Genomic DNA, 23786 nt, shown 5'->3' on the forward strand with positions numbered 1-23786 from the left:
AGCGCAGGAGGTAAAGCTTGCACACGCGGTCAGGGACTGGGACCCCGTGTGCCGCACGGCACTCTCCATAAGGGGGGAAAGCCCATACCTGGTCAGGGACTGGGACCCCGTGTGCCGCACGGCACTCTCCATAAGGGGGAAAGCCCATACCCGGTCAGGGACTGGGACCCCGTGTGCCGCACGGCACTCTCCATAAGTGGGGAAAGCCCATACCTGGTCAGGGACTGGGACCCCGTGTGCCGCACGGCACTCTCCATAAGTGGGGAAAGCCCATACCTGGTCAGGGACTGGGATCCCGTGTGCCGCACGGCACTCTCCATAAGGGGGAAAGCCCATACCCGGTCAGGGACTGGGATCCCCTGTGCCGCACGGCACTCTCCATAAAGGGGGAAAAGCCCATACCTGGTCAGGGGACTGGGATCCCGTGTGCCGCACGGCACTCTCCATAAGGGGGGAAAAGCCCATACCTGGTCAGGGAGCTGGGATCCCGTGTGCCGCACGGCACTCTCCATAAGGGGGGAAAGCAAACCAGAGGGTGTTTTCTGCTACTCACTTCCTCCAAACTTTTTGAAATAAGACAGAAAAGTTTAAAAAGTTACTATTGTTATTTTCTCCATTTTACAGAGGAGAAAACTTGGGTTTAATAGAGTTTGAGTGAGATTGACAAAGGACATTTATTAGTAAGTGGCAAAACTAGGCTTAAAGTCAGTTCTTCAGGATTGAAAATTCTTTTCGCTGTACTGTACAACCTGAAACACATATACTGTGATTTGTGCTTTTGTGTTTACTATAAACTTTTATTTTATTATAAGAACTCTCAATAAATGTTTATAGGTAGATTTTTAATGAGTCACTATAATTTTTGACTTTGGAGATCCCTGAAGGAGCAGTGATTTATAGAGTGAATTTCAGATCTTTTGGGGATTCTCCAGGTAGCATAAATAAACCAAGTAGATTAGTTCTTTATTACACTGAACCCCAAGTATTAGAAAGTTTTCTTTCTCTTTACTTTTTTCTTAGACACTTTTCCCCATTACATTGCCACCTCAGGTTTAGAGTCATTTAGCATTTGTTGTCTACTGTATGCTAAACACTATTTATGGTACATATGTTTACACATTTTATATAATTCTCACAAGAATTTAGGCATTTCTATCCCCTTTTCATTGTGAGAAAAAAACAGAGGATCCAGAGAGGTCAGGTAGTTTGCTGAGGGCCACATATCTCATCGTTTGAACCAGAAGTTGAAGCTGGGACTCCTGGCTCTTAAATCTAGTCTTTCTCCTAAGCTTTGCTGCTGTGCATTCTCAGCTAACGTCCGAGTCTAATATTGGAGCACTGCGCTGGAGAGAGGGGAGCTGAGCAAGGTGGCTTGCCTGTCATCTAGCCACAAGTAGTTGTTTTGTTGTTATATATCTACTGCTGTAAGCAAGAGAATTCTCTTTCAAGTGGATCAGGAATGGATGAGAAGGACCTGTTTGAAGAAGGAAAAAAAAAACCCTCTTTCATGGAAGCAGCAACTAAGAGAACCAAAGAGGATGCCCTTTATTCAGCGGAAAGAATTCCAAATGTTCCCCAAGGGAATGTGTGTGTGTGTGGTGTGTGTGTGTGTGTGGTGTGTGTGTGTATATATATATATATATTTTTTTTTTTTTTTTTTCAGTCTAATTCCAAGCTGAAATTGGTGCGCAGCCTTGCAGTGTGTGAGGAGTCCTCCGCTCCATTTGCTGACGGGCCGCTGGAAACCCAGGTGGGTCCTTTACAAGAGGAAGTGTCGCTTTTGAGTTTGGCGGTTGTGTGCTGAACAGTGGTGTCACAGCCATAGCATCAACATTAGGCTTGGAAATTGGGGTAGAAAAAGCTTCAAAACAAGTTATTGCAGTTAAGTGGCATGAGTGAGAGCATGAAGTGTAGGTCTTCACACCTGGACCACCCAGGATGATGCAGGCAAGGAGATTCCAGGCCTAGATCATGTTTTCCCAACCACACCTTTCCCTCTGGTTGTTAGAACCATTTCCATTCTAATTCTTATGCCAGAAACAGCCAGCATAACTTGAGCTCTCTAAAGAGTAGGCTGTGATATTGGCAGAACGGACTTGGCCTCTACCTTACTGGTAGAACAAAAGCTAAAACAATTTAATTAAAATATTCTTGTTTGTAATACAATGCTGTCACCCTAAGATTTGCTTTCTTTTAGATTTTAAAGGAGCTACAGGAGAGTTAATTGTTTTCCCTTTTGATTATATTTCTCTTTCCCCTTGTCCAAGGATATAATTCAGTTGCACATCAGCTGCCCCTCTGACAAGGAGGAAGAAAAGTCTACAAAGGATGTCTCTGAAAAGGAAGACAAGGACAAAAACAAAGAAAAGGTCCCAAGGAGGATGCTGTCTAGAGGTGAAGACTTTCCCCCTTTCTCATCTGTCCTAGGGCCTGGCTCTGCAGTGCCCTTTCCTCCCATCTCCCCACTGGCCTTATTGGCCCAGCAGTGTACAGTGTCCTGCTGACTTCATCATTGTTTGGGGAGGTGCCTAAGTAGGTTACTTTCTTTGCTGCTTTATCCAGCTCTGCCTTAAGGGCTGACAGAGGGCTACTCTGTTAACACTGGGCTACCGACAGTGGGAGGACATTGTAGTCAATTCTGATTTTATTCTTGCTTTTGGAATAAATAGTGATGGATTATCACTGGTAGCAGATTCAATACCATTTATAGTTTGGTTTGGAGATGCTCAGAGTGATTTTTTTAATAATTAAACTTGCATGTAATTATTAAGCTCTCTTTGGTTTTAAATTCTTGGGCTGGTAGCAAAAAGACATGGTCCATAGAAGTGGAGGGAATTCCCTGGCAGTCCAGTCATTAAGGCTCAACTCTTTCACTGCCGTGGGCCCAGATTTGATCCCTGGTCAAGGAACTAAGATCCTACAAGCCATGTGGCATAGCCAAAAACAAATTTTTTTAACGATAATTAAGAGGGAAAAGGCAATCGTATTAAAATTTTATAAGCAAATATAAACATATAAATAATCACCATTTGAATATATTTGCTGAGGTTCTAGAAAATTCAGCCCTGTCTGACCTTACCTAGAATTTATTTTCTTTAACTAGAATAAAGCCTTTGTTTTGGTTTGGCCATTTGGTAAATACTGATGGCAAGGTGACTATTCAGTGTAATATGAATATAACACTGTGACCCAGATTCCACCTTCTGTCATTATCGCGGGAAATTTTGAGAGGCTGGTAATTCAAGGTTACTCTCATTTTAAGCTAAAACTCCTGAAGTTTGATTCTACTTTTCCTCTATGTCTCCTGATCAGATTGTAGGCTTCTGCTTGGGTTAAATATCATACAAAGCAGTTTCATTTATTTCAAATTTATTTCATTGTGGTGTTCTAGACTCCAGCCAAGAATATACGGACTCCACTGGAATAGACCTACATGAATTTCTTGTAAATACACTGAAAAAGAACCCAAGGTAATAACATGATTTGATGGAAGGGGGAAAGGGGCCGGGATCAGCATAATACTCAAGAAGCCAAGTAGCTCCTCAGAATTTTTCTATTATTAGAGTCTGGGATGCCCATTTCCCCTACACCCCCCACCACCATTTCTCTCCAAAGAAGTTTTATATTCTGTGGAGGGATTCAGAATACCCTTATATTGAGATTTCTGCTTTCAGAAGAGTTGAGAAAAATTCTGTGGAAGAAGAATGCAGACAAAGAAATATAAAGGCTTAAGAATACAATTAAAAAGTACAGAGGAAAAAAGAATTGATTGTAACACAAAGCTAAATCATACTTGTTTAAAAATTCTATAAATAACCGGATGGAGTGTAGAATTACGATTAGTATAAGTATAAAGTATGTGTTTGTATGACTATGACTGCCAACAGAATTAGGTTTCTGATAAAGGAAACAGAGGACGTGATTAGGAGGTTTGATTTTTTTTTTTTTTTTAAAGTAACATAAGACAGGGTAGTGAGGTTGGCAGCCTGTGCATTTTTGATCCGCTCCTGGAGTTTGGGTTTGTCCCTCCCTAAGCATCTATAGTGAGCAGGTTGTGTTTTCAGTCCTGTTTCAATGTCTGTGGGAGGGCTGCCTTTTGTTTTGCTTTGTTTTAATCTTTTTTAAACAGGGACAGAATGATGCTGCTAAAATTAGAACAGGAGATTCTGGACTTTATTAATGACAACAAGTAAGTTATTTGAATGAAATACATCTTAGAGGTGGGAGGGGGTACTGGAAAGAAATTTAGGTAAAATTTAAGGATATCCCTCTTTTATCGTTCCCTTAAAGTCTGAATTTTGAAGTAATAACTCCCTAGGAACCAGGAGGAGTTGGGAAGAAGTAATCACAATGGATCAAAATGTAAATGTGTGGAAACTAAATCAAGTTTTTAAATTATCACTTAGACTTGAGTTGAAAAATATTGATATCTTTTCATCAGCTAGCCTTTGTCCCATATTTCACTCTTCTTAAGTTTATCCCTTTTTTCTTTGTAGAATATCATCCAGATGGGTGAGACCTAGGGCTTTTTGTCTAAGGAGCAGTCTTAATGAAGATAGTGGGTCAGAGGGATTTACACAATACTATAGATAAAGCTGAGAGAACTTGTTTGGTTACCACTGAGTAAATATCTATCTTCCTTATAATAATGTCTCCTAGGAATTTCTCCACTTTCAACACTTGTAAGAAAAAGTTGGCTGTTATTTGTTCTTATTTCACTTTTCCCCCCTGCGTTTCCCTGCAGCAACCAGTTCAAGAAGTTCCCTCAGATGACCTCATATCACCGGATGCTATTACACCGGGTAGCTGCCTATTTTGGGATGGACCACAATGTAGATCAAACTGGAAAAGCTGTCATCATCAACAAAACCAGTAACACAAGAATGTAAGGGAGGAAACCACAGATTGGGAAAACTTTCCTAGGATAGCTCTGGGGTGGGAGAGGAAGATGCAGGATTTCTCTTTCTGGAGAGGGAACAGTGGAGGGAGTGGGTAGGTTATATTATCAATTTCTACTCTTTTTGAAGAGATAGATTCTAGAGGCATTGGCATTTTGTGAAGACTGGCCCCTGGCTCTCTTCACCTTTAGTGATAGAATAGGAATAACTGTGGAAGAAGGTAAGTTGTATAGATGTATAAAGAACAGTCCTTGAGGATTTCTTTAAAACTTTCACAGGACTTTTGGAATGCCTGACTTCAGAAATCTCCTGGGTGGGAGTTGTGGAATTTAAGAGAACTGTATAGGTCTGCTTCCTAACAGAAGAGTCTTTCTTCCCTTCCTTCCACATTTCTCTCCCAATCCTAGCCCTGAACAGAGATTCTCTGAACATATAAAGGATGAGAAGAATACAGAATTTCAGCAGAGATTCATTCTTAAGAGAGATGATGCCAGTATGGACCGAGATGATAATCAGGTGAAGACTGGAAAGGGATGGGTCTATACAGAGAGACTGCAGTAAGAGAAACTGGGAGGGGGAAGAGTTTCTGTGGGTGGAGAAAACGCAGAATGTAGTATGGAGGGGACTCTCGAGCTACACTGAGTTGGCTTTAGCTTAGTGTTGAGGATTAAGTACACTTGTTGAGCTAAATGCCACCCACTTAGCCCCAGAGTGACATGGTGCTGAGGTTTGCTGGGTTTTCTCATTTGGCCTGGAACTCCCTGGTTCTGCCACTGACTTCTAACTCCACTTCATTTTGGGACAAAGCAAGGTCCCTCCCTGCTTCAGCCTTGATTCAACTGATGGCTCCATTCTTTTTTTCTTTAATAGTTAGGAATTTCTTTGGGAACCACCTAAAGCTACTTTTATCCCACTTGCACTCTTCCTGTCTCAGAGCTAGCCTTGAACTGGGAAAATTGTTATCTGATTTACCCACTTGTAAAGGTGTTTCTGATCCCTTTCTGCAAACCCTTTATTCTTTTCCCAACTCCTTCCAGCAAGGTGAGTGAGTCAGTTTGGCTTTTGATGCTTGAAATCTCAGGCAGTATCCCCATTTTGATCCACTCCTGTGGGAATGAGAAGTGAAAAGTCTGCCCCATCCCTTCATTTATGGGCCTGGCTTTTGCCCTGACTTCTAACACATCCTTCAGATAGTGATTATTTGGAGTTAGCTTCCTAGCCTCATATGGGGTTAAGATCCAGCCTGCTTCTGCTTGGCCTCCAAGGGAGGTTAGGTAGAGAACCAGGATTATAGTTTAAATAATATGGTGGGGTAAAGCCAATAACTAGCCTTGCTAATTCATGATAACTCTAATAATATCTTACCTCTAGAGTCAAAATTAGTTTCCTCTCAATATTGTCTGGTCCTGAGACCAGGACTTTTCCTGCTTGCTGCTTGAGTATTTGAGGGAGTCCTTTTGAGAAAAGTGCCATTATCTATTGTGGACAAACATGCTGGGTCTGATTGAAAATAATGAAACATACAAAAGACAAAATTTAAAAACAAGAAAGAGCCTTTCCATCCTGATGCCCTTCTCTCCATTTTCCCAAAACCCCTCTTCTGTGGATCAGGAATTATTCAGGCCTAGAGGCACATTGGGGTGGGATGGAATCTCTCCCTACCGTGAACTTTTCATCTCTCGGCTTCAGGCTTGATCCATAATAGGGTAGGCTCTATGCACTTTCTGTCTGTGATATTAATAATAAACACAGTAATTGCTATTTCATTGAGTGTTTTCCCTCTGCTAGCCTCTGTTCTAAATACATTATATTCATTATCTCATTTAATCCTCTCCACAAACCCAGTCTAGATGGGGATTATTAGCCCCGTTGTAAACTGAGCTAGGAAATGTTAAGTTAGTTGCCAGTGACATTACTTGGAGGTAGCAGAGCTGAGATTCTGCCTGACCTCAAAGCCCATTACGCTCTATCTGTTCTGCCACTGGCTAACCAGTGCTAGGGGCTAAGGACAATATAGCACGTAAAGTCCTGTATCTTCTTGGCATGGGATTGGTAAAAAGGACGTTTAGTAGAATTTAGGTTCTTTAGGCTAGTGAGAACTACATCTAGTCAAAAGTTGATGCTCCTGAAATTATGCTTACTTCTGGCAATCGGTGAAGATCAGGAAGATCAGCCTAGACCAGTGGTCTCCTTGGTTGCTTTCTCTGAAACTTTAAAAGCCTCTGGATTGAAGGTCAGAATCTTTTATAACCTGATGACGTGCATTTGATGACTTACCTCCCTCAGAACACTTTGCCTTCAAGAGCAGTATGGAAAAAAGACATTCTGTAACATCCTACCCAGGGCAGTGCTCCCAACTGCCAGGCTAAGAGGGGAAAGGGCAGTGGTGGAGAGTGGGGTGGTAGGCTCACAGAGGTGGTGGTCTGCCCAGCCATCCCCTCTGGTCACCTCACTACATTTTTCAGAGAATGTAAGGTTCTCTGTCCTCTCTTTCCTTCTTTTCTTTCTATCACTGTGCTTCTCCCTTTTCTCTGCCTACCTCGTTTGTCTGTTCTTTCTCTGTCATCCTTCTTTCTGTTCTCCTTTTCTTTCTTTTTTCTCCTTTGTGTTACTGTGTTCTCTTTCTACTGTATATTTCTGTAAGCTTTCACTCTTTCCCTCCCTCCAGTAGCTGTAGTTAAGATGAGAAAAAATGCTTAAGCTCTGAGTTTAGCTTCGCCCTTGGGCTTTCACTTGCAAGGCCCTCTTTGCTGAGCTCTGTGTGACTTGGATCTACAGGCCATGGCATCAGTGACTAAAGAAGGAATAAGGTCAAGTGCTAGTTCTGTAAAAACTCTTCCAAATTTAGCTCTGGTAAATACCTGTCTCTTCTCCCTTTCTAGCTTCCTCCTATCCCTTGCTTTCCCTCCAAAGCAATGCTGTTTATTCCGTGGGCTATTCTCTTCATCTTTACTGACTGGAGAGTACCCTGCTACATAAGGAAGCAACCTAATCCTTATCCAAAGTTATTGTTCTTGATACTCTGGTTGGGGGGGTGGGGAGCTGGTGAGGCCCCAGCCATCCAGAAAACCTGATCTCCCAAACTGCATGGTCAGATGTACCCAGTGAACGTGTCCGACGCTGGAAGTTTTGTTTCTTTTGTTCCGTTTTTTGATGGCGACTGTAAACTCTCCCGGTTTCTCTTCCTTGCTGGTGTGCAGTGAGCTTGCAGTACGAGGAGACTTAACTAGCTTAATTCTGCTCATCGATCTAGATCAGAGTTCCATTGCAGGATGGAAGGAGGAGCAAGTCAATAGAAGAGAGAGAGGAGGAATATCAAAGGGTCCGAGAGAGAATATTTGCCCGAGAGGTAAGTGTAGCTTCTGAGAGGCGTCAGCCCCTAGCTTTTAGCTCTTAATCTTTGGCACTGTGAATGGAATGAACCCTCCGTAAATGTTCTGTTGTTTTTTTCTGATTTTGTTTTTAACCAACATCAGCCAGCCCCATATTTGATCTCTGAAATTAAATGTAGCTTATTAGGAAGCTGCAGATTTTTATTCACATTACTGTTAATGCATATGGCCTATAAAGAGAACAAATGGAGTGGCTGAATTTGGTAGATTTGATTAGACTGAAAATAGAAATGGTTTTGGCAGGGCTTACGGAAGGGCCCTGGATCTTGCCTGTCGAACCCTCCTCCCACTTACCCTCTTTCACTTCCACTATCTATTTTAGGCGTCTTTGCTTCTAAGTGGAAGACTTAGTGTCCACACAGCCTGTATACATTCATCTTGTTTGTTCTGGCTCATTTTTAGGCAATGTTGGTGATTATCAGAGCACAGATGTGGCATCCATTCTCTGAGCTCCACATTCCACACGCACAGAGGGTGCACTCACTATTCCGTACAGTCTTGACTGAGTAGAAAGTCTCTTTCTTTCTGTATTTCTTACCTTGTTTCTTAGAATAGGCCTGCTCCATGGACCAAAAGGCAACATGAGTTGTTATGGGCAACTTTATTCTTAAGAACTGTGGGCCATATCAGATATACTTGGTATCCCTGTGTCTGGTGGCCTTTGCCTGCCAGACTGAACAGACGTATAGGAGGAATTCAGGAAAGGCAAGAGAGAAATAAATCTCCAGAAAATATGCGATCCAGATAGCAGCACCATCTTATAGTCAAATTAGAAAATGAAGAAGAGCCAGCCTCCCTTTGTCATCAAAAGATGGCCAGTTCTAATCAATACTTAGATGCACACTGCTCCCCTCCTACTTCCTCAATCTCCTTCATCAAGACAAAAAAAAAAAAAAACAAACGTATCTTCTCATCATCACCTAGCTCAGAAAAACATTGTCTCTAACTTATAAAAAACTGAACTCCTCTGTGAACTTGTTCCATTGTCTTGGAAGACACAGTTGTTCCAAGGAGCCTCACTGTGGTCAGATACACAGCAAACCTTCTGGCCTACAGTCTGAGGAGAAGGACTCTTCTTAGGTTATGTGGCCTTCCATTCTGAGTCAGGAAAAACCCATCCTCCCAATTATCCAACTGTGGCCCAGAGAGAGTTTTTCTAACTTTATCTGAAAATCAGTTGAGTGGAATGCTAGGAGAGTGGTCATTTGTACATGGCTGCAGCTGGCGATGACCCTGAGTTGTGGACAGGTTAGAATGGTGGAAGTTAATAGCAAACGTTCATATAGTGCTTATTATCTTTCGGAGCCTGTCCTTAACACTTTGCACACATAAATTTATTTAATCTTTACACTAGGCCTATGTGATAGGTTACATTATCTTCCTCATTTTAGAAACGAGGGACTGAGGCATGAAGAGGTTAAGTAACCTCTGATCACACCACTATTTAGTGAAAGAGCCGATATTTGAATTCAGGCAGTCCTTGGCTCCAGAGTCCACGCTCTTAGCCCCTTAAGTAAACCACCTCTCCATAGATTGCTCTGCTCTGGGCTTTTTACATTAAGTTCCTGTGACATCGTAGCATAGCTCCCTGTGATGTACCCCTCTGCTTCACTGACACATGGAAAATGACTGTTCCACCACGCCAGCCGTTAGCAAAGCCATTCTGAAAGCACAGGTGACTTTCATAGGCTGTTAGGGCTCATTGTGCACAACACTGGAATATGTCCATACTACCATAACAGAGGAAGCTCTTCTCTGCTTTTTCTCTGATATCTAGTCTCTCCAGCCTCTACTGATATGTGTACTCTTTGTTAAATCCTTATGGATTTATCATTTTCTTTTTAACACATCCTAACTCTTGCTGTGGTAGAGGCATCAGGAATCTCGAAAGGTCTAGGCAGGGGGAAATGGCCAAAGCCTACTATATGCCAAAGATTCCCATGTGGAGAGGAAAGAACCTGGCCAATCAAAGGGAACTGATTAAGGGTGGAGTTGGGGTTGCCGCAGAGGGGAGGAAGAGGCAGTCTAAAAAGAAAGGGAAGTGGCAAGAAGGGTGTTTGGATGGAAATGCTGCTGCTGCAGCCTTCTCTGGAGCTGGGCTGTGTTTGGGAAAGCTGCCTCACTCAGGCTCTGCTCCGCACGAAGGCCCCTGTGCTCAGCAGCTGGACACTCTCCGTACATTTTTCTAAGACTTGGGAGTCCACCGTAATGCTCACTTCACTCAGCTCAGTGGCTTTGTCAGGAAATGATCCCCAAAAGGAATGTTTCAGGCTTTTAATTTTCTCACTTTTTCTAGGCTCTGCTTCCCCAATCTCTTACTCTCCTTGGGTGTCAGGTCAGAATGTCTTTCATTTTGGCCACAGTGTAGAGGACAGAAATGGGATAGTCACTGAGGATGATTTCTAAAAAAAACTAAATTTTTTTCTCTTCTCTCCCTTTTCCCTTTCTTTGAATACTCTTTAGGACCAAGCACACCCGTTATTATGCTCAGCTTACCTATAGAGAGAATCAATTTAGAACTAAAAAGGAATTAATAGTTAGGTTAATACTTTCCTCTTCCTCCTTTCCATACTCCTACCTTCATTGACCTCTCTTTTTAAACACTCTGTGGGAAGGCTAAAAACTCTGAATGCGCTTCCCCATTAAAGGTGAGAAGTCAGATGGGGTGTGTGGGTGTGGGTCATCCTGTCCCTGCTCCCGCTCTCCCTGCTGGGGGGTGAGCTCGGTTTGAGGACCTTGGGTATTCATAGCATCATGGACACCCTTTTTGGTTATGCCATGCTGTTTTCTTATAAGTTATTTTCCGTTTTCTCCCCTTCACCTAGACTGGCCAGAACGGATATCTAAATGACATCAGGTTAGTACCACTTAGCATGTTCCCTGCTTCTCATTGAGCTTTGTCAGTGAGGTTAATATAATCCTGTAATGATGCTTTTCTTTGATGTTAACCAACAGACTCTCCAAAGAAGCCTTTTCTTCTAGCTCTCACAAGAGAAGGCAGATTTTTAGGTACCTCTGTGTGGTCTCTCCCCTTGTTTTTGTTCGTTTGTTGTTTAATTCTGTTTTGCTGTATCTCTTCAGCAGAGCAAGTTTGCTCCATGCATGGCTGCTTGTGGAATAAGTCAGTTTGTGGTTTTTGCAACATTGGATATTTTCCCCATTTAAAAAAATGGCTAGTGCTCAATGACTTTACTTTTATTGTTGCTGATTTCTTTGTAAGTCGTGGATAGGTGGTGAAGGGGACCAAATAAGTATGTTTAGGATAGGTACTGCTCTATTTCAGAAGTTTGCTGAAACTGAGCATTTTTGGAGGATTTCAGCATATATTTGAAAGTGAAAGTCGCTCAGTCATGTCTGACTCTCTGCGACCCCATGGACTATACAGTCCATGGAATTCTCCATGCCAGAATACTGGAGTGGGTGGCCTTCCCCTTTTCTAGGGGATCTTCCCAACCCAGGGATCAAATCCAGGTCTCCTGCACTGCAGGTGAATTCTTTACCAGCTGAGCCACAAGGGAAGCATATGAAGGTAAAAGAACGGATGTCTTTTGGCTGCCTTTTCCAAATCTATGGGAAGATGTGAAGAACTTATCTCTCACCCAGCACAGGGGAATATTTTGTATCCTTAAGAAGGAATAGTACACACACATATTTAAAGAAAGCATAGGAACACCTCTGTCTGTGTGGTTTTCTCTTTAGGACAATGTAACGTGTAAGATGAGCTCAGAAATACCTTAGAATGGACTTAGGGCATGTCCATGACTTATTCTTAATGTTGCTGAAAGCCACTGTACTAACTTCTCCTGTGCCTCACATTCTCCGTTTTCCACAAAGCAGTTGTGAGCGTCTCCCTTCATCTGTCTCTCAGGCCCATCCCAGACAATTACAGAGGCAGTGTGAGAGAAGCACCTTAGGACTGTATCCTGACACCGACTCATTTTAAGTGTATACTTTCCATTTTGCCAACAGAAAACTGTAGAGTACAGGAAACCTGACGATTTGATGCTAGGATTCAGGTGTCACCCTTTCCAAAGGGTTCATCTCTTTCCTCAGTCCTGAGCTCGATGCTGCTTTTGCGTAGGCACTTCAGTCACGTCTAACTCTGTGTGACCCTGTGGACTGCAGACTGCCAGCCTCCTCTGTCCCTGGGGTTCTGTGGGCAGGAGTGCTGGAGTGGGCTGCCGTGCCCTCCTCCAGGGGCTCTTCCCAGCCCAGGGACTGAGCCCAGGCCTGCTGCATTGCAGGCGGACCCTTTGCCACTGAGCCGCCAGGGAAGCCCCCTGAGCTTGATGTGTGCTCACTCGCGCATGTCAGTACAGCTGTCATCCCCGCTGCTTTAGCAGTCCCTTCTCTGTCACCCTGTCGAGAGCTAATTAGACCGCGTGGAGATTGGGATAGCAAGATCGCCTCTTCTTGGGAAGGAGAGTCATCTCCCATTGCACATCCCTGAACTCTCCTAGACCAGCCTGCCCTGAGGTCCGCCCAAAAGCCCAGGCAGAAGGGCTGTGCATTGTTGGTGGTCGGCAAGACAGAGTCCCCCTAAAAAATCTTACTCCGTAACCACTCCAGAGTACCTGTAATAAACGGAGCTTTTAAATGAAAAGTGTGTGACACTGCGCAGCACTTTATCGTTGCCACAGTATACTGTATCTGGTTGAATTCTCTGAGTATCCTGATCTGGTGAGTTGGTTTACATGTAGGAGAGCAAAAGCAAGAGAGATCAAGTGCCTAGCCAAGTTTACGTGGCTGTTAGAGGTAAAAGCTGGGACTGACTCTGCCCAGGGTTCTTTTCACCACACTACACAAGCTGTCCATAAATGCCACGCCTAATTGATGCACTGATGAGAATGATGCCCTTGTTGGTGCTGGGGAGCATCAGGCCGCATCACACTGTGCAGGTAAAGCCCAAAGGAGCTGGTGAGCAGGTGCAGCCTTCTGTCCAGACCTCCTTTTAAGCTACTGCTTTCCATGCTGAGTTTTGATTAAAGATCTAGGTCATCTAAAATGCAGCTCCATGGACTCTTCAGGGGGTAGCTTCTTCCTCTATTTGGGTACTAGTCCAGAGCTCAAATGATTTGAAGCTGATTTTCTCTAACTTTAAACCTTTCTTCCCAGGCGTGTGAAACAAATACTGACATATCAGATTCCATTATCTACAGTAGCTACATTATTGCTAATGTAGATAATAATATCTGTGGCAACTTCTCTGTCTTGGAAGATTCCACTCCACTGCTCCACTGATAAATAAGCTACCTGAGGTTTACTGATGCTTATTGCCACCTCTTTCATGGGCCTGTCTACCCAAGACCAATAAACATGACTTTTCACCAGCACTGAATTTACTTGTAAAAACTAAGTTGTTTCCTGATTGTGCTATCAAGTGTGAATGTCTCTGTCCTTCGCCTCCATCTCACCATCACATACACAACCCAATCCAGTGCTTAGAATTAAATCTAGTAACTTTCGCTAATTGCCTTATTTTTTTGTGAAGTACAAAGACGTGACTTGAGATTAGCTTTAGTTGTAGAGAAATAGAGTTAATCTCTCTTCCTAGTCCAGACTCAACTTAGATCCTCCACCTCTCAGGGGTGTAGTGTACTAACCCAGGTTAGAAGATCATCAGACAGTCCACATTTGAGCACTAGGCTGTTACTCTCCTGGGGGAACTGGATCAGTACAGAAGCGCTGCCAATTTGGCTCAAGTTTCCCAGGTGTTAGGTTTAAAGTTGACTCATTTCACTACTGCTGGTAGAAAAAGAACGTAAATGGCAGAATTGCTCTGACGGAGAGTTAGTGTTTGACTTAGATATAAGAGGTTGTTAGGGCTTGTCCAGTGTCTAATGAGCGGCCTCATTCATCGCCGCTGCTGTGTCGCCACGTCCCACAGACAGACACATCTTCACTGAGCCCAGTCAGTAGATATGAGCTGTTGGCTCTTATTTCAGGTTGGTTCTGTTCCTGGAGAGTCCCTGAGCTGTTCTTAGGTCTTGTTTCCCATTCTACTTTTGACATCCCCAAGAGAAAGGGGGTAAAGTATTGGGGAAATATGAGTATTTTCCAGTCTTCTATCCTAACTATATAGAGAGAAGCATTGAGGTTCTATGTATCAATACATCTGCTTAAGATTCAGAGAATTAGCATGTCCCTAACCATCTAGGCCCCCCATGATTGACTGAAAACTAAAATAGTGACCCTAGCAGACATTTTTTCTATTTTCCCTACAGTATCTTTGGAATAGACATTCTAATAAAAAAAGTATTTTCTTTAATATTACCCCCTTAAGAAAAATACCTTTCTTTATTAGAATAGCTCCGAGCCTGATGTCTTTGAAGAGCTGTGGGCTTTGGGATAGAGTATTCTGTTAGCTTTGGGTGGGAAAAAGCGGGAACCCAAGCTACCATGATTGTTGTTCAATTGCTTTCTGGCATACATAATTCAGAATTGTTATCATTTGGTTTTCCTAGGTCATTAGCTATTGGAGTGGTGGGGGATCTGAAAGGAGAATTCCTGACTATTGATTGCTTATCAGTTAAGTGGTAGTAAGAGTTAACACTAAGTGTTTTCAGGCTGACCTCAGATAGCTTGAGGAGCACAGCTGTTTATAATTACAGTGATTATAGTATCAGGCTAACCCGGATGTTTCCAGAGTAAAATAAGAGGATGAATCCCTTTTCTAGGTAGCCTTGTGCCTTACCTGGGGCAACAGTGTTATTAATACGGAGGCGACGAGGCACAGTCAGCCCCCTCCTCTTTGCCATCCTGAGTCCTAAGGATGTGTCTGCTTGATTGTGCTGAGGATGTCAGCCTCTAGAGACCCTGGAATAAATTATTCTCAGATACTAACCCAAGACTTCCACAGAACAGGTTACGTTGATTCCAGACTCTCAGACTGAGTTTTCTCTTTATCACACTCAAGTGCCCCTTTAGTCACTGCGCTCTTCTTCCCAACCCTGAAAAAGTGGCCGTAAGCAACATCTCTGCTGGCTCAGACGTGTGTTACATGGAAGACCTGATGTGAGATTTATCCCTGTTGGCTGCTTCTGCCTTCTAGCAATAGGAACTTCTTGGAGTCCTTTCGTTTCAAGAACTCCCAGAAGGAGCTAGTACCCCTGTGCTCCCCACTGTTTCCTGCATGTGTGGGAACCCTGCAGGGCCAGGGGAAGAGACCGCAGCCAATCTCAGCATCATGTACGTGGTTTCCCATCCACCTCTGGTCTGCTGTACTGAACTAGTTGCCAGCGCACTGTCTTCCAGATTTGCCTCTGTGCTCTTTGTACTGTACTGGATCTTGTTCTGTCTGCTCCCATCAAGTCTTGGTTGGCTAGCCAACTAACACGAAGTCAGTGTCCATTCTCCCCACCCCTCACCCCTTCTCTGTTACTGAAAGAATAGAAATGAACTCTCTCCTAGCCCTTCTGCTGAAGTGGTAGGTGGGAGGTGCTCTGACCACTGTGGTCTCTGCAGGGGGAACCGTGAGGGGCTGAGCCGCACCTCCAGCAGCCGCCAGAGCAGCACAGACAGCGAACTCAAGTCCCTGGAGCCACGGCCGTGGAGCAGCACAGACTCTGATGGGTCTGTCCGGAGCATGCGGCCCCCTGTCACCAAAGCCAGCAGCTTCAGTGGGATCTCCATCCTCACCCGGGGTGACAGCATCGGGAGCAGCAAAGGTGGCAGTGCAGGAAGGCTCTCCAGGCCAGGTACCCCAGCTTCTCTCCTTCCATCACTGCTTGCGTATCTTCTGCACAACATCACTGATAGTCACTTTTAACAAAACACGTGTCCCATATTGTGTCCCAGAACCTAACACAGCCAGATGAGGGGAGTTTGATTTCTTGGATCCATTGTCCTTTGAGTTCCTCTCTGATTTCCTTTCTAACCTTTTTTCCTAATTGAAAATAAACTGATTGGAATTAGATTATTTTGCAAGATTTCTGTCCAAGGCGGGACAGCCCTGTCAACCCTGCTTCAGGTTGTGTACTGAAATAAGGATGATTCTGAGGCCGCTGAGACTATACAATGGGCTTGTAAAGTAGAGGGAGCCTTGGAGTTGGTAGTTTTTAGTTAATTGGGAGCAGCCAACAGGCTTGAAACTTGAAGCGTCACTGCTGCAGCTGCTTCTCTGGAGCCCGGTCACGGAACAGGAGTGTGTCCCGCCTGCCAGCCTGGGAGCGCCCGTCAGCTCCCCTGAGCTGCTGTGTGACTCTCTGCACTGATCCCTGCTGCACTCTCAGCAGGGGCCGTGCAGCTCGTTGCCCAGTCAGTCGCTGTCTCGCCGTCCTCCTGCCTCTGCAGAGCTGCTCGACTTTCCATCCCCCGAGTTCTGTTGGTCTTGTCCTCAGAAGCATCAGTAGCAGCAGAGTCTGCTTTTCTGTTACACTGCTCTGTGACCTCTTTTCTGATCCCACTGCCTCTGCCTTTATCCAGGCTGGTTTCCCTGCCTTATCCTCAGCTGACCACGCTGTGCAGCTTGCAGGGATCTTAGCTCCCCAACCCTGGATTGAACCTGGACCCTCAGCAGTGAAAGTGCATTGTCCTAACCACTGGACCGCCAGGGAATTTCTTATTCTCAACCCTCTTTTGAGCCAGTTTACTAATCTAAAACATAGATCTAATCACATCAGTCTCCCTGTAAAAACATTCACGGTTCTGCATTTCTTGCATAATAAAATCCAAATTACTTAATATAGCATAACTTCCTGACTCCAGTTTGCCATCTCAGTCTTACTTTCAAACGTTCATCCTCTCCTGACCCTCCAACCATTTTCTGAGTATGGCATTAGCTTTGTCTCCTCTCAGCCTGAAAAGTCTTCTGTTCATCCCTCAAACCTGTCTCTTCTGCCACTTCCTCTTTAAATTCTTCCCTCTAGCCCTCCCAAGAGTTATACTTCCTAATCTTTGCTTTCATACAACTTTATTTATATCACTGATGCATCCTTTGTCCTTGAAAGTGAAAGTCACTGTGTCGTGTCCAACTCTTTGCAACCCCATGGACTATACAATCTGTGGAATTCTCAGGCCAGAAAACTAGAGTGGGTAGCCTTTCCCGTCTCCAGGGGATCTTCCCAACCCAGGGATCGAACCCAGGTCTCCCGCATTGCAGGTGGATTCTTTATCAGCCAAGCCACAAGGGAAGCCCTTTACCCTTATCAGATTGTAATCGCGTGGATGTCCATCTCCACTGGAAGATCCTGTCCTCTTCAAGGACAAGGACTGTGTTTCCTTTACCTGTGTATCCTCAGTTCACTGTACAGTGCTTCACGTGGTACATATTCAGTAAAAGTATTTTGTGTAAATGCATTCGTGACTTGGACAGCCTGGAAATGAGGAAAATAGTTGGATGATGGCTGTGTGTGGGGTGTGCGCACAGCCATGTACTTGGACGTTGTCTTCGGCAACTTTTATGAGATGCTGCAAGTTGAGAAGAAATGAAAAGAGAAGACAGGTCTCTTAAAGGACTAGGAATATATACCTTCCCAGGAAGCAAACATTCATTTTTCCAGCTGTCTAATCATGATGGACAGATTCTAGGCATTCCAGGGGTTCATTTTCAAAACCAAACCTTGACAGTCAAGATGGTTATGGACACTGGGGAGTGGAAACCTGCTAAGATGAGGATTCCCATCAATAGGACATCCGAAATGCATCTCTTGCTCATGCATGGATCTCCTAAGACAGTGGGAAGTCGAAGGGGAATGACAAGGACGTCCGCAAGGAAAGAGTCAGGCCCTACGACTGGGCCCTCCAGGGGTGGTATGTTCATGGCTTGTGCTTACAGCTCTTGCTGGATCTCCTCTGTGCCTTAGGAATGGCGCTAGGTGCCCCAGAAGTGTGCAGCCAGGTCACCTCATCCCAGTCTGTCCGGGGCCTTCTCCCATGTACTGCCCAGCAGCAGCAGCAGCAGCAGCTTCCTGCTCTCCCGCCCACGCCTCAGCAGCAGCCGCCCTTGAGTAGCCACATGATCTCACAGGTGAGTCAGCACGCAGTGTTGGAGCCCCCCGCTCTGACTCAAGCAAGCTCTGGAAGTACAATCATGTCTCTTGTATTGTGGGTGGCAGGAAAGATCTGTTTTTGGAGACATGCCTCTCCCTCCCCCACTTCTGGTTTGTTAGTTGTGGGGAGAGAGGAGTAAGGGCAGAGGTTTGGCCAAAGGGCTCTTAGTAGAGTCAGCCTGGGAGGTTTTTGTTTTTTTTCTGCTTTATATTTCCTTCTCTTCGTTTGGAAACTGTCAGTGGGATGTGTTACCCTCTCCCGTGTTTCTGCTTCACTGTCCGTCCGGGAACTGTCAGTGGGATCTGTTACCTCTCCCGTGTTTCTGCTGCACTGTCCGTCCGGGAACTGTCAGTGGGATCTGTTACCTCTCCCGTGTTTCTGCTGCACTGTCCGTCCGGGAACTGTCAGTGGGATCTGTTACCTCTCCCGTGTTTCTGCTTCACTGTCCGTCCAGGAATGGTCTGTGGGATCTGTCACCTCTCCCATGTTTCTGCTTCACTGTCCGTCCGGGAACTGTCTGTGGGATCTATTACCTCTCCCGTGTTTCTGCTGCACTGTCCATCCGGGAATGGTCTGTGGGATGTGTTACCTCTCCCGTGTTTCTGCTGCACTGTCCGTCCGGGAACTGTCAGTGGGATCTGTTACCTCTCCCATGTTTCTGCTTCACTGTCCGTCCGGGAATGGTCTGTGGGATCTGTCACCTCTCCCATGTTTCTGCTTCACTGTCCGTCCGGGAACTGTCTGTGGGATCTATTACCTCTCCCGTGTTTCTGCTGCACTGTCCGTCCGGGAACTGTCAGTGGGATGTGTTACCCTCTCCCGTGTTTCTGCTGCACTGTCCGTCCGGGAACTGTCAGTGGGATGTGTTACCCTCTCCCGTGTTTCTGCTGCACTGTCCCTCTGCATCCTGTGAAATTTCAAGGTGGCTTTGCTTCCTGTGTCCACATGTGGAACTTGAAAAGATCACAGCTCCCACCATAGTCTAGCTGAATGTATTTATATGACTGTTGAGCCATAAAGAAATATTTATATATTGGGGTTTGGGGAAAAGTAAATAACCCTTATCAAGACTCATGTGCCATAAGCACATGCTCAGTCACTTCAGTTGTATCTGACTCTTTGTGAACCCATGGACTATAACTCGCTGGACTCCACTGTCCATGGGATTCTCCAGGCAAGAATACTGGAGTGGGTAGCCATTTCCTTCTCCAGGGGATCCTCCCCACCCAGGGATCAAACCTGCGTTTCCTGCATTGCTTGTGGATTCTTTACCCACTGAGCCATCTAGGAAGCCCAACCACAAAGCCCCAGTGCTGTCTTTGTCTCCCATGCCATAAAAGAGCTCTCTTTCTCCTTCTGTCGTTGGGCTGTTAGACATCGGTACCAACTAGGGTTTGAGAAAGGTTTGCCTCTGTGGAGACCATGCAAGTGATCAGCATAAGAATCAGATCCTATTCTAAACTGGAACGTCCTACATGTTTTAGGTTTAATGTCTCTTTAGTACTCTGAGGAGAACTGTGCTGAGATCTTCACTTTCTCTTTTCTTCCATGAATAGAGCCTGCACTTTCTTCTGAAGTATTCTCTGGTAGTCAGGAAGCCAATGTATCTGTGCTTTTTTCTGCTGCAGTTGAAGTTCTCTTTTCACCTCCCAGACTCCCTTAGCTCCATGCTGTTAGTCTAGCTTGGCCTCAGATCTCTTCCATAGATACAAGAAGAAGTCCTCAGCACTGATTCCCCAAGGATGGGAACTAGAGTGGGGACACTGCAGACTGGCTCATCACTGCCCCATTCAATATATTGGAAAATGAAACTAAAATAAAGAACTGTGAAGGTCTAGGAAACTCTGCTTTGTAGCTTCACACACATGCCGGTCATTCCAAGTCCTTCATCTCAGTCCCTAATCAGTTTCTCTATGGTCCTGACTTTCTTTCTGATTCTACCCCCACTGTCTGTCCACCACCTCGTTAGGGCTCATTCGCATCAGCTCAGCTCCCTCCATACTGAAGCGTAGCATGTGTGTGTGCTCTCCCCTCTGGGTCTTAATTTAGACCTGTGAGTGAGGAAACTCTGAACTTCTCCCTCTGGCCTTCCCCTGCTGCTTCTGTGTATGTGCTTTACTTTTTTAAGGTCCCAGAATAGTTCTTGTTTTCTCTAAAACGTGTGTATTTTAATACAGTTCTGTTCCCTTGTCTTCCTTTTAGTCTTCCGTCTGTCTCCTCCATCCATCCGTATCTAGAGACAGACAGCAAGAGTGGGAGGGGGATAAAGACATAAGTAAAGAGAATAACCATTTGGGACTGAAAAACTTTTAGATAGAATGTTCAGGTGACTGGCCCTAAATCCCAAACTTTTACTCAGATTCTTTCCGTGTTTCTTGAGTCATGAGGGTCACTGGGTTGGTTGTTGGTATCGACTGATCATCTCCAGGCAGTACAGTGCTAGATTAGGTTGTGTAAATTGGGGACAGAGGAACATTATTTGGTACAGAGATCTCAGAAATTTATTGTTGCACTTAATTGTTATCACAAACTCCAAACTGAAAAAATCTTATGCTGGTTAATTTTGGTGTCTCTAAAGCACTCATGGTAGCTGCCCCACTATATATATCTCCTTTTCTCTTTATCCCTTTCTTCCTCTTCCTACTGTCCTTTTCTTTCTTCCTTTCTCTTTACCCCTGTCTCAACACTGGCGGCTCTCCAAACTCAAGTTGTTAAACCCCAGGATATTTACCATTTCATTTCTCAGTAGTATGTAACGGGATGAAGGAAGTGACCACACGCACACACCACTGTGCTTACCCTAAAGGTTTTCCTTTTGAAGAAAAACCTTTAGCTCTGTAGCAACAAGCATTTGCCCCAGGCCTGGGGGACAGTTCCGGGTAAGCTCTGCTCTTTCCCATCTTGGCACCCCCTGCTGTTAGAGCAGGCTTCCATATCACAGATCAATAGAACGTTTGAAACCAGGGGGTGATCCTGGGGATTAAAGGGCCAGTGGCTCCCTTTTGCTCAATTAACTTAGAGTAGACCTTTTGAAAAGGAGTCCTCTGGGCCTCTCCCTGGAGTCCAGTCAGGATTCAAGAGCAACGATCTAGCCCAGAAGTCACCAGTAGGTGGCAGTCACATCCCCAGGGCCAGTCTCTAGCTTTGAGACTCTCCCAAGAGGACTGTGCCTGAGGGTAGTGGTCGATTAACTTAAAAACAGCGCTGAGAACACGTGCCTCTACCACTCCCTTCCTCAGTCTGGAGGGGCCGGACAGAAGAGCATTGTTTCTTTGCTCTTCACTTTTTTTTTAATTATTTTTTTTTATTGAAGGATAATTGCTTTACAGAATTTTGTTTTCTGTCAAACCTCAACATGAATCAGCCATAGGTATACATATATCCCCTCCCTTTTGAACCTCCCTCCCTCTCTTCACTTTTTATTCAAAACTCACAAACATGAGGAGAAACAGGCAGTTATTTTACGACTTCACTGTCCCTAAGGTCTCCCGTTGTCCACCAGAGAACGTAAGGCCTGACATATGGCAGGCCTTCCCTCAAGAGGGAGAAATGGATTAGGATCATAGAAAACGGGTCTAAAAGTTACCAGCACATGCTGAGCAGCTTGGCCAGCAGTTATATTTGGAATATCGCCGACTTACAGAAAATAGGTATGCCAGCGTTGCCGAGAGTTTGTTCTCAAGGCTGTGGCAGCGTCTCACTCAGGTCACACAGTTGATTCTCGGTAACTTTTTCCTAGATGATTTACATTGTATTCAATGCAAATATCAGGAGTATTTTCCATATTGGGAGTCTTCTGATTTTTGGACTGCCTGCCTCTGGAGCTGTTAATCCCCTCTGAAAGGGTCTCCCAGGAGAGATATGGTAGGCAGATATATATATATTGATGCCTTGGTTCCCCCACAACTAACTCTTAATACTCTAAATTTGAAAGGAGGAAGGAGAATTATACAAACAAAAAGATATTTCTGTAATTGTTTGACTTCTTGCTTTACCTTTTCCCTACTGCTGGAGTGGAGTGGAAAGAACATATGTCAGGCACAACTAGGTTCCTGTCCCTCCTCTGCCACATTAGCTGTGTGATCCTGGGTATGTGATTTAATTTCTCTGAGCCCTATTACCTTAGTTGCAAATACACATTATCTCCCTATCAGCTAATTGTGAGGTGGTAATGAGATAAGTGTATGTAAATGAGCAGTGTATCTCAGTGTTCCCTCCCCCTCTCCTCAGAGGGCTCGAGAAGCTATGACTGGAGAGCTGATGAGGTGATTGAAATGACTGGAGGGGAAGAAGAGAAAAAAATAACTCCTTATTAGTTTGTTTAGAAAACACCATGTCCCTAATAAACAATCCTCCTGCTTGAGGCAAGTGAAGGAACCCAAGGAACAAAAGCTAAAACTAGGCTATTTATATTTTATTCCTAAATCCTTCCGTTTGCTTATGGGAGCATTTTTAATACTGCCCTGTCAGCCTGGAGGAGCACGGCAGAATATCATGGAGCAGGAGGAAGTAGCGCGTGAACTGGCTTGTTTTTCCTTCTTTGCCCTCGGGAGGGAGATGATCCTTATAAATGAGCACTCCTTCAAAAGAGCTGTGGTGTGAAGTCAGGAGCCTGCCTGGGAGAACCGAGCTAAACCTTGGATGACCCTTGCTACAGAAGCAGGAGTCCCTTCTCAAGGAGGGTTTGGCTCCCCAGGAGTCCTGTGCCTGGGAGAAATGCCTCGGGAACAGACTGTCTAGAACCGGGCAGCAAACCCCCCCCAGCTCTGAGAGCCCTGAGGTTGTATACAGCAGCTGCGGAGTTCCGAGTGTCTGCAGTGGGTCTGTGCTGATGGGGGAGCTTGCCTGTTGGTCAGCGATGTGAAAGCTAGAGACCAAGTCTGCCGTACTCTTCCTGTGAAATTTCTCGTAGGATTAACCTTGTTGTTCCTCCCTTCCTCCCCTTCTCTGCCTCACCCCTCCCCCTCCCCGCCTCTCCCTAACCTCCGGTGCTCTCGCCTTCCCTCGTCTCACTGCTGGTCCACAGCCAGTCCCAGCCCTGCAGCCGTCTCCGCAGCCTGTTCAGTTCTCTCCAGGCTCCTGTCCCCAAGTTCTTCTGCCAGTCTCTCCGCCCCAGCAGTACAACATGGTATAAACTCCATTCCCCCTTTGTGTCTTGTTCGTGTGTGGCCTGTGTCTATGGGCATGTCTGGGCAGTCTGTGACAACCTTGCAAAGCAGTTATGCCTTTTAGAGGACCATTGTTAGGAACATATTTCTTCTTTAGGGGCCGGCACAGGCTGAACTATACTTCATTTCTAGTGACCTCCTCACAGTACTTCAGGCATCAAAGATGCCTAAGTGTAAGACAGAGAACAGAGCTCCCCTGAGTTTCAGGAGGGGAACAGGATCAGACGTTGATCTAACCTGGGCTCCTCTTCCTCTCCACCATGTGCATTCTCCATCGCATCTGCCTCCCGGCCATGTTGGAGGAACCCAGTGTATTCTGTGCTGTAGAGAATGATTCT

The 23786-nt window shown here is 45.0% G+C and overlaps 1 protein-coding gene across 32 annotated transcripts in view; it reads left to right on the plus strand.

The window, feature by feature from the left end:
* R3HDM2 (R3H domain containing 2) overlaps window positions 1-23786 on the plus strand; it is a 156875-nt gene that overhangs the window by 118579 nt on the left and 14510 nt on the right. For 16 of the 32 annotated variants that reach the window (XM_070454735.1, XM_070454736.1, XM_070454737.1 and 13 more), the window contains 12 exons: window positions 1664-1750; window positions 2268-2394; window positions 3392-3470; window positions 4130-4189; window positions 4745-4885; window positions 5306-5414; window positions 8152-8247; window positions 11116-11147; window positions 11246-11299; window positions 15755-15987; window positions 18094-18257; window positions 23307-23408. In XM_070454735.1, the coding sequence (XP_070310836.1) occupies window positions 1664-1750; window positions 2268-2394; window positions 3392-3470; window positions 4130-4189; window positions 4745-4885; window positions 5306-5414; window positions 8152-8247; window positions 11116-11147; window positions 11246-11299; window positions 15755-15987; window positions 18094-18257; window positions 23307-23408 (1284 nt within the window). The remainder of the gene's footprint in view (window positions 1-1663; window positions 1751-2267; window positions 2395-3391; window positions 3471-4129; window positions 4190-4744; window positions 4886-5305; window positions 5415-8151; window positions 8248-11115; window positions 11148-11245; window positions 11300-15754; window positions 15988-18093; window positions 18258-23306; window positions 23409-23786) is intronic. The other 16 variants (XM_070454730.1, XM_070454742.1, XM_070454743.1 and 13 more) reach the window with 7 other exon arrangements.

This window comes from Odocoileus virginianus, chromosome 24 (assembly GCF_023699985.2).
Source record: "Odocoileus virginianus isolate 20LAN1187 ecotype Illinois chromosome 24, Ovbor_1.2, whole genome shotgun sequence".
Taxonomy (NCBI): domain Eukaryota; kingdom Metazoa; phylum Chordata; class Mammalia; order Artiodactyla; family Cervidae; genus Odocoileus; species Odocoileus virginianus.